At 38.5% G+C, this 16,806-nt stretch overlaps 1 protein-coding gene across 2 annotated transcripts in view; it reads left to right on the forward strand.

Moving 5' to 3' along the window:
* Positions 1-16,806, forward strand: part of LOC131448260 (glycerol kinase-like) — a 21,456-nt gene continuing 4,650 nt past the window's right edge. Inside the window, exons 1-17 of one of the 2 annotated variants that reach the window (XM_058620569.1) lie at positions 3-93; positions 195-276; positions 2,890-2,963; positions 4,266-4,372; positions 4,965-5,042; positions 5,679-5,758; positions 5,918-6,055; positions 6,139-6,248; positions 7,162-7,228; positions 9,743-9,778; positions 10,421-10,488; positions 11,416-11,458; positions 11,580-11,660; positions 11,818-11,896; positions 12,359-12,455; positions 13,423-13,507; positions 14,470-14,590. In XM_058620569.1, the coding sequence (XP_058476552.1) occupies positions 223-276; positions 2,890-2,963; positions 4,266-4,372; positions 4,965-5,042; positions 5,679-5,758; positions 5,918-6,055; positions 6,139-6,248; positions 7,162-7,228; positions 9,743-9,778; positions 10,421-10,488; positions 11,416-11,458; positions 11,580-11,660; positions 11,818-11,896; positions 12,359-12,455; positions 13,423-13,507; positions 14,470-14,590 (1,318 nt within the window). In that variant the 5' untranslated portion in view covers positions 3-93; positions 195-222. Of the gene's footprint in view, positions 277-2,889; positions 2,964-4,265; positions 4,373-4,964; positions 5,043-5,678; positions 5,759-5,917; positions 6,056-6,138; positions 6,249-7,161; positions 7,229-9,742; positions 9,779-10,420; positions 10,489-11,415; positions 11,459-11,579; positions 11,661-11,817; positions 11,897-12,358; positions 12,456-13,422; positions 13,508-14,469; positions 14,591-16,806 lie in introns of both variants that reach the window. The other variant, XM_058620560.1, reaches the window with a different exon arrangement.

Below are 16,806 nucleotides of genomic sequence, written 5' to 3' on the forward strand. Positions count from 1 at the left end.
CTTATACTGTCCAGGAAAGTTCGTTGTGGTGTGACTGTCCGGTCTCTTCACAGTGTCAGGGTTCTTTGCCACTCAGAAGGAGCAGCTGCTGGTGTAAAAGAATAAACAAATTAATAATATCGGATTATTATAACGATAATTATAAGCCGTTAGAAACAACAGTCAGAGAAGCTGAACGTCTTTTTTTTAAACAGCGACGAGAAGAGTAAGCAACGAGTAAGGATGGACTCGCTGGTGGCTGCTATTGACCAGGGCACGAGCTCGACGAGGTTTCTGGTGAGTAACTATTGTGGTACAGTGGTGTCACACACACACACACACACACACACACACACACAGGTTTGTGCAGCTGTTCTTCTTAGGACACGGCATTGACTTCCATTCATTCAGCCTAAACAAAATGTTATCCCTGACCTTAACCATAACTAGTTAATGCCCAACCCCATCTTAACCTATCTTAGCTCTACCCAATTCCTCAGAAATTAGGTAACAGATAAAAGAGGTAACAAATGTACACACACACACACACACACACACACACACAGAAAACAAGCACTGCTCTTAGTAAACCACTTGCAACAGGTTACTCATTCTAAGTGCAACCCTGTTTACACTGTAAATATTAAACTTATACTGTATGCATTCTGATTATGTAATGTACACTTTGTAGTGTATTTTATGTTTATAATCTTTATAGTCAATATCTTCAATATTGTACATTTGTAGATATGAACATTTTTGTTTCTTATTTATTACCTTTACTGTTTTTGCTGCTGTGGCACCGTATATTTCCCAATTGTGGGACTAATAAAACATTATCTTCAATCCAATCCAATTTATTTATAAAGCACATTTAAAAACAACACAGTTGATCAAGGTGCTGTACAGGATTAAGGAAAACATTTAAAAACATAAGAGAGAGCACAACACACCTAACAGGTGAGAGGCAAAAACATAGGGCATACACTGCACAAGGTCGCAATGAGTTGAATGCCAAAGGCCTGCCTAATGTGAAATGGCAAACCATTCCCCAGTTTGGAAGCTGCTACCACGAAGACTCGATCAACCCTGGACTCCAGCCTAGTTTTAGGGACGAGCAAGAGCCGCCGATCAGCTGATAATAGGGACTGTGAAGGAGTGTAAGCTGAAGTAAGTCATATAGTTAAGGCAGAGCAAGTCCATTAAGACACTTGTACACAAACTAATCCCAAAATAAAGAGCATTACAGTAATCAAGTTGAGAAGTTACGATGGCATGTATGAGTTTTACAATATCTACTAACCTTGGCTATTTGCTTTCATCGAAAAAAGCTGGGGAGGTTTTCTAACTAGGGGTGTCACAACCTCAATTGTAAATTGAGTATTGACCGAAACAATGTCACAATCTCGACCTTTGAAAGCAAAGGTGGAATCATGAATTTAACCTAGTGTGTACAGTGTATGATGTGTCCCTTCGAAAACAGGCTCTGTGAAGCAGTACTATAAGACCTGACTGAGGGAGCATTTGTGTGTATACAGCAGCAGTGCAGGGGTCTGTCTTGATAAAAAACAAATCACTTCCTGTGTGAAGCATGACTTGCTGGCAACAGGAGATCTAAACATCCCTATACACTATACTGAGAAACACAGAGAGAGTTGTGTGGAACTGATATACTTAGCCAGCATTGTATGAACTCATTTGACAGTGGTTGGACTGTAACAATTCTATTCAATTCAATTCAACAACTTTATTTATCCCTGCAGGGCAATTCAGTTTGCAGCCTCAGTGACATAGAACGTACAACAAAACAACAACAAAACGACAACAAAACAACAACACATACAGCAACTACTCTGTCAGTACCGCAGATGGGCATGGGCAGCCGAAGCAAGTACACATTTAAGAGATAGATATTAAAGAATAAACATCTAATCCCTGTCCATCTAAGCGGACATCGTTGGACATATGAAAACGTCTGGCTCCCCCACTTGAAGCCCTCTGTCCTGTCTGCTGTAAACATGTGCATGATGTGCTTAAACATGCAGTCGTTAATCAAAAAGCCCAGCCTATATAAGCAGACTCTCTGACCCTGTGTATGTACATTTGTGTAGATTGGTCTTGTTAGCGGAGCAGAAATGCTTTGATCAGGAGAGAAACAAACACATGTGTTTCCGTCTGATCCTTCCTGATGCATGGGGACAGGTTTTTAAGACGTGTAGTCAAAGATTGTGGACTTTGACTGTCTGTGCATATTCACCTTGATATTCAATAAAGTAAGGCAAAGATAAGGTTTAAACTTTAACCTAGAAAAGCTTTGGCCTCAGTGGATGAAAACAAAGAGGGATTCGCGGATAGATGTAAGCAGCTGCCCCGTTGGATTTGGAAAGGGTTGTGTCTTTTTTATTTTTTTTGTCCTCGTGTCTGCAACATTATGGACAGGAAGGACCTTTTCTTCTACTGTTGCTTGGAGCTAATTAAACAGGTGTTTTGCTTAAAGAAGGGCTCAGTGAACAAATGTTTTTAAAAAACAAAAAAATTACTCAACATAGCCTCACAGCAACGGCCACAGTCTCTCTCCCCCACAATGACAAATGTACTTCTTATACCCATCTAGCCCCACCCCTCATTGATAAATGTTGCTGAAAACATCTACACATAAATATTATGTAAAATTACTCATTTATGCAAATCCGCGTGTATGACCCACCTGGGCCTCCCTACTGAGTCTCTGGGACTGATGGTAAGAGATGATAAAGCTCAGGAGACTCTGTGATTGACAGTTAGTAAAGTCCTATAGTTGCATTGTTGCAGGTGAAGGTGGACGTGCTGCTATATGTGCTGTCTTCTTTCTGGGGGAATCATCTGCCTACGTCTAATCTTCACCTCTGACCTACCTTTGTTTCTCCATAGGTGTTCAATGCAAAAACAACCAAGTTGATCAGTCAACATAAAGTAGAAATCAAGCAGAGTTTCCCAAAGGAGGGGTGAGTTCATTCACCTTCATTATTACATGTAACAGTTTTAGACTTTAGGCACTGTTTGTGTAATTAGTTGCTAGTATACACTGTAGATAAATGGTTACATACCTCTTATAATTCATATTTACTTCTCAATACCTCAATACAAATAGAATCAAACTTTATGTAATAAATAAATCTGGAAGAAAATAAAGGTTTGTATTCATTGTTTTGCTAAATGAAGGAGTTTACACCATGCAGATCCTGTTTAGTGGTTTACTAGAAAAAGTTATTGTTTAACTTTTTTAGATAAATGTCTGACCTCACTGAATGTTTGTCATATGCAATGCAAAAGAGACTAAGGTCCAGCTTTTCTATTGAAATTGTACTCAAAAATGCTTTTTTGATTATGTACAATCATTTCTACTTCGTGGATCAATTAAATTAGCTGGATAGCACTCAAAAGTGCTATCTTGTGGTAAAAAGTACCACAAGCCAAATATTTTGTGCTACATTCTTTTGCCCTTGTCAGAAACACTTATTGCAGTGTAAATAGAATTCATTCATCCATCATGCATCCCAATTATACAGTACTTTGAGCCAGTTTAAGTTGATACTGGGGTGAGAAGTAGGGTGCAGCTAAATAAAACTTAACAATAAAGCCGAAAGGTTCCAGTCAAATCAGGATTTGAACCAGGGACTCTCTTGGTAACAGTCCTAACTACTGAGGTCACATTTATTGTCTTGTTAGAAGAAAATTACATTAAATAATGGGAATTGTCGCCATCATCTAACCCACAATGCAATAAAGTTCACACATGCCAACACACATTTGAGATCTAAAGAAATTTAGAATATCGCATGTATTCAGGTTATAGTATAAACACTATTGTAAGATAACACTTCTCTAAAAATTAAATATACAAAAAGAAAATCAGTGAGGTTTTCACAAACATTGACAGAGATATGGTTAACCCCACCAACCCTGACATGGGATTACAAGATGGCTGCCACAATAAAAACACTGTTACCATTAATAGAACATTTTTGTTCAGCAGTAAATCTGTCATACACATAGTACTGTTTAATTGTTAACTGTAGACATGTTGCTCACTGTTTGTTGGCGCAAAAAAGCCTACAATGTGGAGTGTTGTCATCGAATGGTATTGCTAACAATTGCAAACCCAAGATACATTTAGCGTCCATGTTTTTCCCCGATTTCTCAATTGGAAAGTGGTGAACCACTTAACCTTAGGTAAATCTGAAAAACTTTTACCATCTCTATAAAACTGAAACACATGTTTACATGCGTGTTTGTGTTTGAATCAGCTGGGTGGAGGAAGACCCCAAGGAGTTAATGCAGTCTGTCTATGAGTGTATCGAGAGGACCTGTGAGAAACTCGGCCAACTCAACATTAACATTTCCAACATTAAAGGTGATACACTTACGATATGCTCAGTGACCCTGTTCAGACCTGGTATTAACATCCATCTTTACTGATCCAGTCATGTGCTAAATTCAGGTCTGAATGCTCCCAATCTGTCCTCAGATCCAATCACAGGCACCATTCAGAGGTAGTTTGTAATGTAATGTAGTTTGAAGACAGGTGTCCACATTCCTGAGTCAATCTTCAGGACGCATTAGAGACTGCCTCCTCAGCTGCAGCAGTCCTCTGACCTGCTGCAGTTTTACACTAGAAAAAAGAAGGTTTCTTTGTTGGTTATGGTTTAAACATATTTCATGTTACTTATAGACCTTTGCTCCTCTCGAATCTTGAGACGCACATCCTCACACCACACACACAAACATGCTGACGGCAGACACATCTGCACAGTTATACTCACTAAAGTCAAGCCAGATCTGAACATATATGCTCACAAGAGAAACAGCAAGTACTGCATGTCGGAATGTGATTGGATCACTGAGGACAGATGTTAATACCGGGTCTGAATGGGGCCAATGACACCAAGGCTTCAGCACCTAACTGCTAGCCAAACGTTATAACATGATTGTTATTGTTTTCTCAGCTGTGGGAGTGACCAATCAGAGAGAGACCACTCTGGTGTGGGACAAAGAGACTGGAGAGCCACTCTACAATGCCATTGGTGGGTGTATCATAAATCTGAATGAACATTTATCAATTTGCTGTGATAAAAATTGAGGTTGTTGAATCGTTGGGCTCCTCCGAATCAACTTTTGAATGTTGATACCTTGCAGTAAGGTCACCTTTCAAGACAGGCCTTGACCTACAGAGGTATAATCCTTGGAATTTGCCTCCAGCCAGTTAGAACTGAAGCCAAAGAAGAGGCAGAGCAGGTCTAATTGACCCTAGCTACATACAAGTCCTTATCATTTGTGTACTATCCATGATCACCAAAAAAAACTACTTTCAAGGATTGCCCTGCTTCTTTTGCTTTATATCAACATAAACTGAACTTGTGGTTGTCAGGTGGACAAACTCAGACTTGAGTAAGTAAGTAACTGTTTCATGAGGGGTACATTTTTTCATTTTATTTTGATTAAATGTGGGTTAAATAATAAATAATAAAGGCCAAGTGCTACTATTCCATTCATTTACTGAGTCCTTTCTAACTCCATTGGCTCTCTTTCTTGTGCCATCACACACACCCAGAAACAAACTATATCATTGAACACATCAGACTTAAGGCCTTTGTACACTATGTTTTTTTTTTTTAGCAATTCTCACTGTATGTGTCCCCCTCTCTTTTGTGTGTGTGTAGTTTGGTTGGACCTGCGCACACAGTCAACAGTGGAGAGTCTCATCGCCAAAGCTCCAAGCCAAAACAAGAACCACCTCAAGGTCTGACATGATGAACGAAGAAGTTCCTTTATTTGCTTTGATTCATGCTGCAGTTTATACATACTAAATATGAACATGAAATGTAATATGTTGTTAAGCTATGTCATTTTGATTTTCACTCAAATGTACTGTACGTCCTTGGTGTCCTTGTCTGTCCAGCACAAAACGGGCCTTCCTATCAGCACCTACTTCAGTGCAGTGAAGCTGCGTTGGCTTCTCGACAATGTGGACGAAGTGCGACAGGCAGTAGCGAGCGAGCGGGCCATGTTTGGCACCGTAGACTCATGGCTCATCTGGGTGAGATTCAATTAAAAAAAACATGCATCTCTTTTATAAACAGTGTGTGAAAAATACTTAAGTCTGCTGTTGTTATTCCTCAGTGTCTGACGGGGGGCAGCAAAGGAGGCGTCCACTGTACTGATGTGACTAACGCTAGCCGCACCATGCTCTTCAACATTCACACCATGGAGTGGGATCCTGAGCTGTGCAGGTAAACACATTAACTGAAATGACATATCATAATAACCACAGTGTAGTAGCAATGCATACTTTACTCATGCTGTTTCACACACTTTGCTTTACAGGGATAAATCTTTCATGATAACAGCTTAGTTACTAAGCTGTTATCATTAATGGTTACTAAAGTTAATACATTGCCACACAATATGACATGATTCGTTAATATATAATTATATATAAAGATAATATTTAATAATTGGGGGGAATAATTGACTGAGCTAAGCTTTAACTAGTTTTAGCTAAGCTTAACTAATTAACTAAGCTTTAACTGTATTGAGATGTAGGGGAAGATTTGTATTTGACTATATTTTTGTTGACCTTACTTCAAGGTCCCTCAGTGCGCTGGTGTTTAGGTCAGGCTCGACCTATTTGTCCATTTTTGTGCCATTCAAATGCCAACAAGTGAAGTGAGAGTGTAGTGAGGGAGATGAGTCGGGATCAGGGGTGTGGTCTGGTAGTGAAATCTGACACAGTGTTGCAGCTCAGTGAGACGAGCCTCTGTGTTTGACCAGAGAGGCACTAGATTTGCCAATTTTTGTCACAACATGTATGATTTAAATATTTTACAATAAACAAGACAAATAAGATTTGCACCAGGATCCACAATTATTAGATACACTAGTGTTCACCTAAAAACACATGGTACAAAAGGTTTTTTAATCCTGAAGCAGGCCAAATTTTGTATGCACTAAATTGGACAAATCACTTGAGCTTTCTTTTTTAAAGTTGGTGTATATTTACTTACCTCTTACCATTTGAGCATCGTGTGAATTGCAGTGTTTGCTATTGATGTTTGACCTTAAGGATTTGTACCCAGAGTTGGTTTCAGTGAGAAATACTTAGTTTGAAAGGAAACTGATGACTGTTTGCTTTATTGCAACCAGGTACTTTGACGTCCCCATGAAAATCCTACCCGAAGTCAAAAGTTCCTCTGAGATATACGGCTGGATGGTAAGTTCAGAGTATCGGAAAAATGATTTGTTCACATGTAACACAGCAGGATAGTGTCTGGGTCAGAGGTGTTCACAACAGTGGGATAATGTCTGAGATATCCAGCTGAAGAGTGGCACGTGGCTTAGCTGACTAACTTGCGGCTAGTCATTAGCATGTAGCGCACCATTCCGAATCTTCGTACCATTCATGAACTTTGAAATGTTCAGTTCTTTAAGCTGACATAGCATAAAATGGTATCCTTGTTAGTCCAAAAAAATGATGTGTGTAAATTTTGACATGTTTTTTTGTCATTGTCACTGTGTACCAGCTGTTTCTATAATTTAAGGATTTGAGCCCAGGCTAGCTTGAGTTCAACTCTGGTTCGACTGAAGGTTTTCATGCATCAGGAGTTTGACTCCCAATCACACACACAATAAAATAAAGTGAGATGAAATATAAAATAATGAGCACTTTCCCATCTTGTGAAAAGTAAGATTTGCTGAAAATATTCATGGCTAACGGCTATGTTAAATGATGGACAATGAATGTGCATATTCGTGTTGTGCTGGAAATGGGGCAGGAATTGTATCACTGCCAAAAATGAAGCAAACTAACAAGTATTTTTTTAAAGTAGGAATAGAGTATTAGACTCTATCCAGAAATGTGATGAGGTATAGCTGGCAAGAGAGAAACTTGGAAATGTTTGTAAACTTGTAAGGATTTTTTGCAGATATTTGCCATGTCACATGTGCAATTTCTGCAAAATGTCTTGATTTGTCATTGTTTGTGTTTGACCTGGACCTGCCCTTTATCTCTTTTCCAGCTCATTTGTGAGCTGTAAACCTAAGTTCAAACGAGCTGTAGTCACAATAAAATGTTCAAACTAATTACCTCATTTAAGTATTTTTATCGCTGTGCTGTAATAACTATATAACTTGATAAGATGTAGCTTGCCGTGTAATTATTGTGAATGGGAGATGATTCAGTGATGACAGACTTTTGCAGTGAAAATATTATTGCTTTATTTCATTGGTGTTGCATTTGACCCACATCCTCCTGCAGTAAGTAAGTATGTCTCAGGGTTTTTTAAGTAATGATGTGTTTTTTTAAAAGAGATCAAAAAATTATCAGACAGCACGTGTTTTGTTTTCCAAATAATGTTTGATTTTCCACAGTTAAAGGCATCATTATGTCATATAATTGCACAATGAGGACAGAGAGGAATATAATTAGAGAGGTGATCGACAACCTTTCACATCATAACCGCATGTTTGACACATAACAAAATGAGTTCCTCTGAAGTAATAAAAAAACCATTGCGTGAGATTGTACATTGATACATACTTTTGTTGACCCACATGTGGATTTATTGTGTTAACTTGAAAACTGGTACTGGAAATGGCATGACTCATCAGTTATTGGCTCCTCTGTTTAGCAGTGAACATAATATGTTAATGACTCTGACATAAAAAGGCAGTATACTGTTAATATTATTGACTATAATAAAAAATAAACAAGTCATAGATATTTTGTGTGCAACTTTACTGAGGCTGATGAAATTATATTCCAGTACAGTGCAGTACAGTGGACAGCTTGCTTTTAAAGTGTGAAGTTAAGCTCATTTATACTCCATTTTCATCTGTTTTATGCCTGTTCGTCCAAAACGTTATCTCAACCATCGAAGAGGTTATTTTAGATTATTTTATATTGCTTGATCAGAAACAGAAAGAAACACAAGCGGATTTTGCGGCGATGGAATGTAGGTCTACGGCTGTTTGTAATTTGTTTTGTCCGTCATCATAAGCTGTTCTCTGATGTGCACAGTGACGGACGAAATGCACATAAAGTACAGATGAAAGGCTCTGTTCGTCTCTGTCTTTGCGTTCTGATACAACCAAAATCTGAAAAAAGCTCATGTAAAATGTTGCGCCTGTTGCGCCTCCCTGTGGAAAGGAGCTGGAAGAAGTTGTGAGCAGGGTTGAATCATGCTGCTTTCTATCTTTAGTCAGAACTCAGAACTTCTGAGGTTCTCAGAAACCAGAAACTCGGAGCAACTGCACATACCCCAAGTTCAGGGTTCCAAGATGGCTGCCACCACACAAACACTGCTACTTTGACCATTTACAGCACTTGTGTTGTATTTCACACTAAAACAGTTGTACACACAGTACTGTTTAATTTATGCACACATGTTGCTACACTGTTTGTATGTGCAAAAGGGGCGTTGTTATCGACTGATATTGCTAACAATGGCTAGCCCGTTGTAGCCCGAGATGTTTGTGTTTCCGATCGTTCAACTGGAATGCGGTCACTCCCATTTCCAACCTCAGAGTTCTGATGTAAATGAAACGCAGCATCAGTCTGACATATTTACTGATTCCCTACAGTTTATGATGTTGAGGCCTGCTGCTACCCAGCTGTGTTTTAAATGTAAACACACTGTGCACTGACTCTAGTTTTGTATGGTAGTTATTGGTTATCCCTGACCTCACTGAACCAAACGCTGTGCACACCTTTGTGTCTTTTAAACAGAAATCCAGCTCTTTAGCAGGAGTTCCAATCTCTGGGGTAAGTGCTTTTACATGTTATGTAACACTGTGTGACATCAGCCTTTTTTGTGGTCATGGTAAGTAGATACATGTGATTTTTCACTGCACAGACTAAAATCAATCAAATTAGAGTAAGTGTAAGTCTGAATTTGTTTATTTGAACTATAACTCTTGACATTAAGCAATATTTAACACTAAATTACTTTCTGCAGTCTCAAATAGAGCCAGCAGATCACAATGCTCAATGTCTCAACATGATGAAGACTTGTATTAGTTTGGCTCCAGTTTTACAATAAGAAACAATATGCTTTGTGTACTTGCACTTTACACAGTATTGCCATAAGTATGTTTGTATAATTGCTTTAAAATAAAAAAAGATTTGTTTTTTTTGTCCTAGAATAAGAACAGAATTGATCAGGCAAACTCGCCAGAATGTGCATTTCACATGAAAAAGTTTATAACACAAAAGATTTGCATCCTTTCGGCAGACCTGTGCAGTTCCCCGACATATGTTCTTTTACACTTATACACTTTGAGAGAGAGCTCTGTCATCGTGTGTCCTCATGAGGGTGATATCAGTACAAATGTTAGTTTAAGTGTACTCCACACACACACACACACACACACTCCACCCCTTTCACATTGATCTTGTGCTTTGCAGTGTCTTGGTGACCAGTCAGCAGCTCTCGTTGGTCAGATGTGCTTCAAAGAAGGCCAGGCCAAAAATACGTAAGCTGTCAGTCTTTTTCCCCCACCTACCTGCCTGCTGCAGGAAGCCTACACTGTAGTGCTAGCATGTTTTTTTGCTTTGGAATGGATTAAAGTGGGACTTTGGTGTGAGCATAGCATTTACATAAAACGTTTTTGATGCATGTATAATGTCTGCTGATTGGTGGCATGATCATCACTTTTTATTGGGCAGAATTGCTTCAGATTTTGGACCCGTTCAGATGTTGTTTTAACATCTGTCCTCACTTGTTCACACCTGGCATTAACATGTGCCCTGGATGCACATACTGTGTGACCACATCGTGCACACTGACGTCATGTCTTTCTCAAGGACAAGTCTGTACAGTCTGAAGATTTTCGAAAAACTGTAGGACAATTTTGAATTTTGGGATGGAGGCAAAGTCATGGCAACTGTATATGGCCCCACTGACAATGGCAAATCATTTGACTTCACTGGTTATTATTCTCAACAGATATTTTGTAAGTCTTGACTATACAGATGTGTCTGATATCATCATGTTTACGTGTGACAGGGAGCCACTGCTGTAACATGAAATAAGATTTTAACCATTGGAAACAAAATCATGGGATGGATGATCAGCATTAATATTGTGGTGGTGGCTATAAATTAACTAATAAATGAACTCTGATTAGTGTAAAAATACTGCTGATGAAGTGGTCCTCATACCACGTGTGTCCTCATACCACCTCCAAATATGTTTTATGCAATCAAACTGAGGACAGATTCAGGATGGACTGGGAGTTTTCAGACCTGTACTTCACAATCTGCATATGATGAGATCACTCATGATGGATGTTAATGCTAGGTCTGAATCAGGCCAGACAGAATTAGACTGTAGAAGCAAGTGGTATGTTTTTTTTCATCAGTGATCTTCAGTCTAACTTTTCTTTCTCTCCGTGTTAAAGGTATGGCACTGGTTGCTTTTTGCTCAGAAATACTGGGACCAAGGTGAGATATTGTGCACTGGAAAATAATGCATTGAACTAATATGTTTAATTACTGCATTTTAATGTCCGCTGTTGAGTTTCACCTTCACTTGAAATATAATGTTATTTTCTCTTTGTGTTAGCCTGTCATGTCGGAGCATGGCCTGCTGACCACAGTTGCATACAAGTTGGGAAAAAACCAGCCCACCTGCTACGCACTGGAGGTGTGTGAGAGCTCTGATTCATTCCGTGCTTCTTCTATGTTGAAACAGATTTTTTTTGTGTAATTATGTGCCCATTTTACAGTTTGGTCCACTGTGGTCTGTGATTTCTCTCTGTCCAATTCTCTGGGTCTCATGTTTCTTTCTTTTGTCATCCCAGGGTTCAGTCGCCATCGCGGGTGCAGTGGTTCGGTGGCTGAAGGACAACATGGGCATCGTGCAATCCTCCGCTGAGATGGGTACTTATGCAGCGCTCCATTTACATCGTAACTCGAGTAGGAGTTGGGAGTGATATTACCTCCGATTTCACCGTGTTCCAAAGAGAAGTCGGAAAAAGCTAATTGTATCTCGGGTTAGCCATTGTTGGCAATACCTGTTGATAACAACCTCTAAACGGCATTTGGCGCATACAAACAGAATAGCAACATGTCCACGGATAAAAAATAACCATACTATGTGTGTGACTGAAAAAACAGAAGTGATAATAATACCAGTGTTTGTATGGTGGCAGCCATCCCATTCCTATTAAACACCCCCTCCTGAACTCAGAAACTCTGAGTTCCGACTTACAAATGGAATGCAACATTACACGACCCAGACTAACAGTCAACCCCCTGTGGAGTGTGATTCTTTAACAGCTACTGTAACTGTAGCATCTGAATTCCTTTTTAACACTTACTTTTGATAACTTCTCATTTCAGAGAAAATGGCTGCAGCAGTAGGGACGTCTTATGGCTGTTATTTTGTACCGGCTTTCTCTGGGCTGTACGCCCCCTACTGGGAGCCTAGTGCCAGAGGGTGAGCTCACTGTTTAAATATCCATCCATCCATCCATCCATTTTCTACTGCTTTCTCCTGCACATGAGGGTCGCGGGGGGTGCTGTGCCAATCTCGATAGGCGGGGTACACCCTGAACAGTTCACCAGTCCATCATAGGGCCACATAGACACAAACAACCATCCACTCTCACACTCACACCTACGGTCAATTTAGAGTGTCCAATTTACCGAATCCCCATATTACATGTTTTTGGACTGTGGGGGTCACCCTTGGGTTTCATGGAAATAACAAATATGCTACTTTAGGAAAACAATGATGTTTTAATCCCATCTCTTTCTTGCATTTGATATTGCTGTGGCTCATCTTAGTCACCGTTTTCCTCCTTTTGTGTTTGGAGTTGTATTTTCTTTCCTTACTTGTCCTGGCTTTCTTCATTCTGTGTCTGTTTCTATGTACTTATTTGAATAAAGCTTTATTTAAAAATTTTTTAGTACATAGCACATCTCCAGTTTTGGTGTATTTCTGTAGCAGCGCCACATACAGGCTTGGCATATGTACTACAGTGTTTAAATGCATGGATGAAGACATTTCTTGAAACTATGCTGTGTTTACAGAGAACTTTTTCAAAACGACAAAGATAGTATGTTTTGTTCCGTTTCTGTGTGGATAGGACCCAATTGTAAAGTGAGACATGCTTGATTGAGGAAGTGTCTTCTTGTTGTGTAGATTCTTAATTACTTCAGCAAGGTAAAAGCATACAAATAAATGACTGCATATTAATGTCCTCTGTTGAGTTTGACCTTCACATTAAATATAAAGTTATTTTTTCTTTGTCGACTCTATGACTGCTGACCACAGTCGCCATAGACTTTAGTCTTTTTGTTGTATAGATTCTCCTACATATATTAGCAGACAACAATGATATTTAGGAAAAATGTGGTAGATGGTAAAATGATATTGATGTATTTTCTGTCTGTGTTTGCAGCATCATTTGTGGACTCACTCAGTTCACTAACAGGAACCACTTGGCATTTGCTGCTCTGGAGGCTGTTTGCTTTCAGACCAGAGAGGTGAGCAGCTCCTTTTCACCCTGCTAAATAAACAATATGACCTTCACTAATGTGAACAGGTCCATGTACCTGTTCTCATTAGGGCTGAATATGTAATCATTACCCTGCCAAGGATGTTGTATTTTCATCTGTGTGGGTTTATCTGTAAGTCTGGCCTCCTGGTAACAACTTCCTGTCTTGCATTGTTGATGGATCAATATGATTTATTTTGATCATCCAATTATGTTCCCATTACATTTTGATTCATTTTGGTTGATTTCTAGAAAAACCTAATATCATATCTCTGCCAAAACTCATATTTGACTGTAATGGTAATGGTTATAGTTATCAGCGGGCAAAGTTCTATCCAGATCCACAAAGTCTTCTGGATCCAGTGGATGTAAAATATAAAACATTCAGGTGCTGGTATGACAAAGCATTTAAGCCCGGGGAGAGGTCTGCGCTCTCTTTTGTTTTCAAAGTGAAATCGCATTTTGAAACAATGAAATTAGCAAATTCCAAAGGCTGCAATTTAACTGTTTTCTTTATGACTATTTTATCTTTTATGCAAATGAAAAAATATCATCATACAAGTTGGAAACAGATGATATCTTATAGTTCTCATTCTTGCATTGAATATAGGGTAGTTAATGTTTTGATGGTGATGTGCAGTAATGTTAAAATGTCTTTCACAGGGAACATTAAACTGCAACTGAAAGGGAATACAAAAAATTCAAAGCAATCTTGAAATATCCCAAGTTTATAAAAACAATCTTGAATACAAAAAAAAATTACAAAAAATAATTGTGTAAGAGAACAGTAAAGGCATATTGCACAGTAAATGTTGTTATACCCATGTCACTAGATGATGGACTACATATAGACCAGTGTTGTACCCTGCTGGGTTTTGTGTGTGTGTGTGTGTGTGAATGTAAATGTCTGATTAAGTTTGTGTTTACATAACTTGTACATTGTGTGTTCAGATCCTTGATGCCATGAACCAGGACAGCGGTGTCCCTCTGACGCAGCTGCAGGTGGATGGAGGCATGACTTCCAACAGATTACTGATGCAGCTGCAGGCCGACATCCTCTGCATCCCAGTCGGTAAGTGACCATCACACACTGAAGCCTATGATAGACACAAACATGTTTTTGTCAATTATTTTTCAATATACTGTATGTGTCAAAACGCAAGCATGGTAGACAGATAAAAGGGGGAAGAAGCAAGTAGTGTGTTTTATACAGGGATACAAGTAAAGCAAAAATAGTTAAGAAATGCAACTTCATTAGAACCAGAGGAGAAAAGCAGAAACCTTTTGAAAGGACTAAAAAAATCTGAGGTGGACAGATGCTCACTGACAAGCAGAAATATGCAACCTCAAGGATCTTGATTGACTAGGAAGTTTCCTACTCTATATGCTACATAAAAACGTTTCTTCTTTCTATAAGTTAATTATTATGATTATTTTATTCCCATGGCACATAATGAAAAAAAAATGTATTGTTAAACATTTTGCCCTGTTATATTTGATATATATTTGAAATTACATGATATTAGTTGGGATTTCTTTTTGCATTTACATGAGCAACATAAAATTAGGGCTGGGTATTTTCTACAACCTCATGATATGATTAATTAATGATACAGAGGTCATGATAATATACATGATACTACACAGTTGTTTTGTATGTTGATCATGTTTAACACTATTTAACACGTTTAACATTTGCTACAACAGCTGCTATATTGACCCTAACTAACCCTAACAAGGGGTGTCACGACCTGATTTGTATCGTATCTACTTCCTGTAGGAACAATTGATCTGATTTCAGTTGTGTTCAGTTAAGTTTTTAGAAGTTATTCTTGTAAAATAAATACATATTTTGATTTTGATTTTTCTTTTAGTAGTTATTCTTAGAAGATAAAATGCACATTTCTATGTTATCTTTCATTTTAGTCAATATTCTTATCAGACAAATACACATTTCTATCTTTTTAGTTTTAGTAGTTAGGCCGCATGCAGCTCGGGAACCACGGGTTGGTATTTTATGTACTACTGGAGGAAATGGAGATGGCGCTGGTGTGTGATGGACAAGACAAATAATTTCCCTTAAATGTTACTTACCTGGAATATGATTTAAATCGACACCCTCTTAAAATAATGGCCCCAGGAAACACACAAAAAACTAATATTGAATATATGATATTTTTACTAATTCCACTCAAAAAGGCTATGACAATAGATGACTATTGACATATGAATAACAATGTTGTAACATAATTATTGTAACATTTATGTTACAATTATGTAACATAGTTATTGTAACATTTATGTTACAATTATGTAACATAGTTATTGTAACATTTATGTTACAATTATGTAACATAGTTATTGTAACATTTATGTTACAATTATGTAACATAGTTATTGTAACATTTATGTTACTTGTGTGGCCCGGCAGGGGAGAAGAGAGGACTGGGCCCCCTGGAGCAGAGTGGAGCTCCAAGGAGGAAGGGGGAACACATTTATTGCCTGGTCACTTGTATCAATCTACATCAAGAACAGACACTGCACATCAGGCATACTGTAATAACAGTCAAATTATGTTATGATCATTAATATTATGTTGAAGGATCCTTTTTGATTTATTTTGTTATACACATAATTTCTAGAGATGCACCGAAAATTCGGCCGTAAGACTTTTATCACCGAAACAACACGACTGAAACAGGATGTTGTGATGACTCATGCAAAAACTGTGGCCAACACACGCCTGTCTATTCCCGCTTAGAGTCTGTCCAAGATCAGTTTGGAAGACCAATTAAATGGTTCCAATAAGATGTGAGTACACAGTGGAACAGTACACATTAAATGCTGGAAAGTCTCTTTGCGAAAAGCAAAACTTACATACAGCGCTGATTATGAACTCCCCACGACATTCACTTCACACCAGTGACATTCTCTCTTCTCGCCCCCTTTGAACAGTTTCACACCACAAAGTAAAAACAATGAAAAGTGTGCTCTTATGAATCTGTCAACACGTTTTACTAAGATCTACTCGGATCTCCTGCACTTCATCGCGACTTTAGTCGATCCTCGTCATAAAGATCATTACTTGGATGTAGGGTTAAAACAGCACGTAGAGAAATGATCCAGGCTGGAGAAGGAGCGGTGTGCAGAAAGGCTTGTCTATCTGCACAATGAGATCCTCCTAAATTTTTCATAGATTCTTAACTGATTTATTCTTTGAAACATGAATATTAATCTATATACATATATATAATAATTTCTTTCTGGGTTTCGCATGTTCAACTGAGG

This window comes from Solea solea, chromosome 2 (genome assembly GCF_958295425.1).
Source record: "Solea solea chromosome 2, fSolSol10.1, whole genome shotgun sequence".
In the NCBI taxonomy this organism is placed as follows: Eukaryota; Metazoa; Chordata; class Actinopteri; order Pleuronectiformes; family Soleidae; genus Solea; species Solea solea.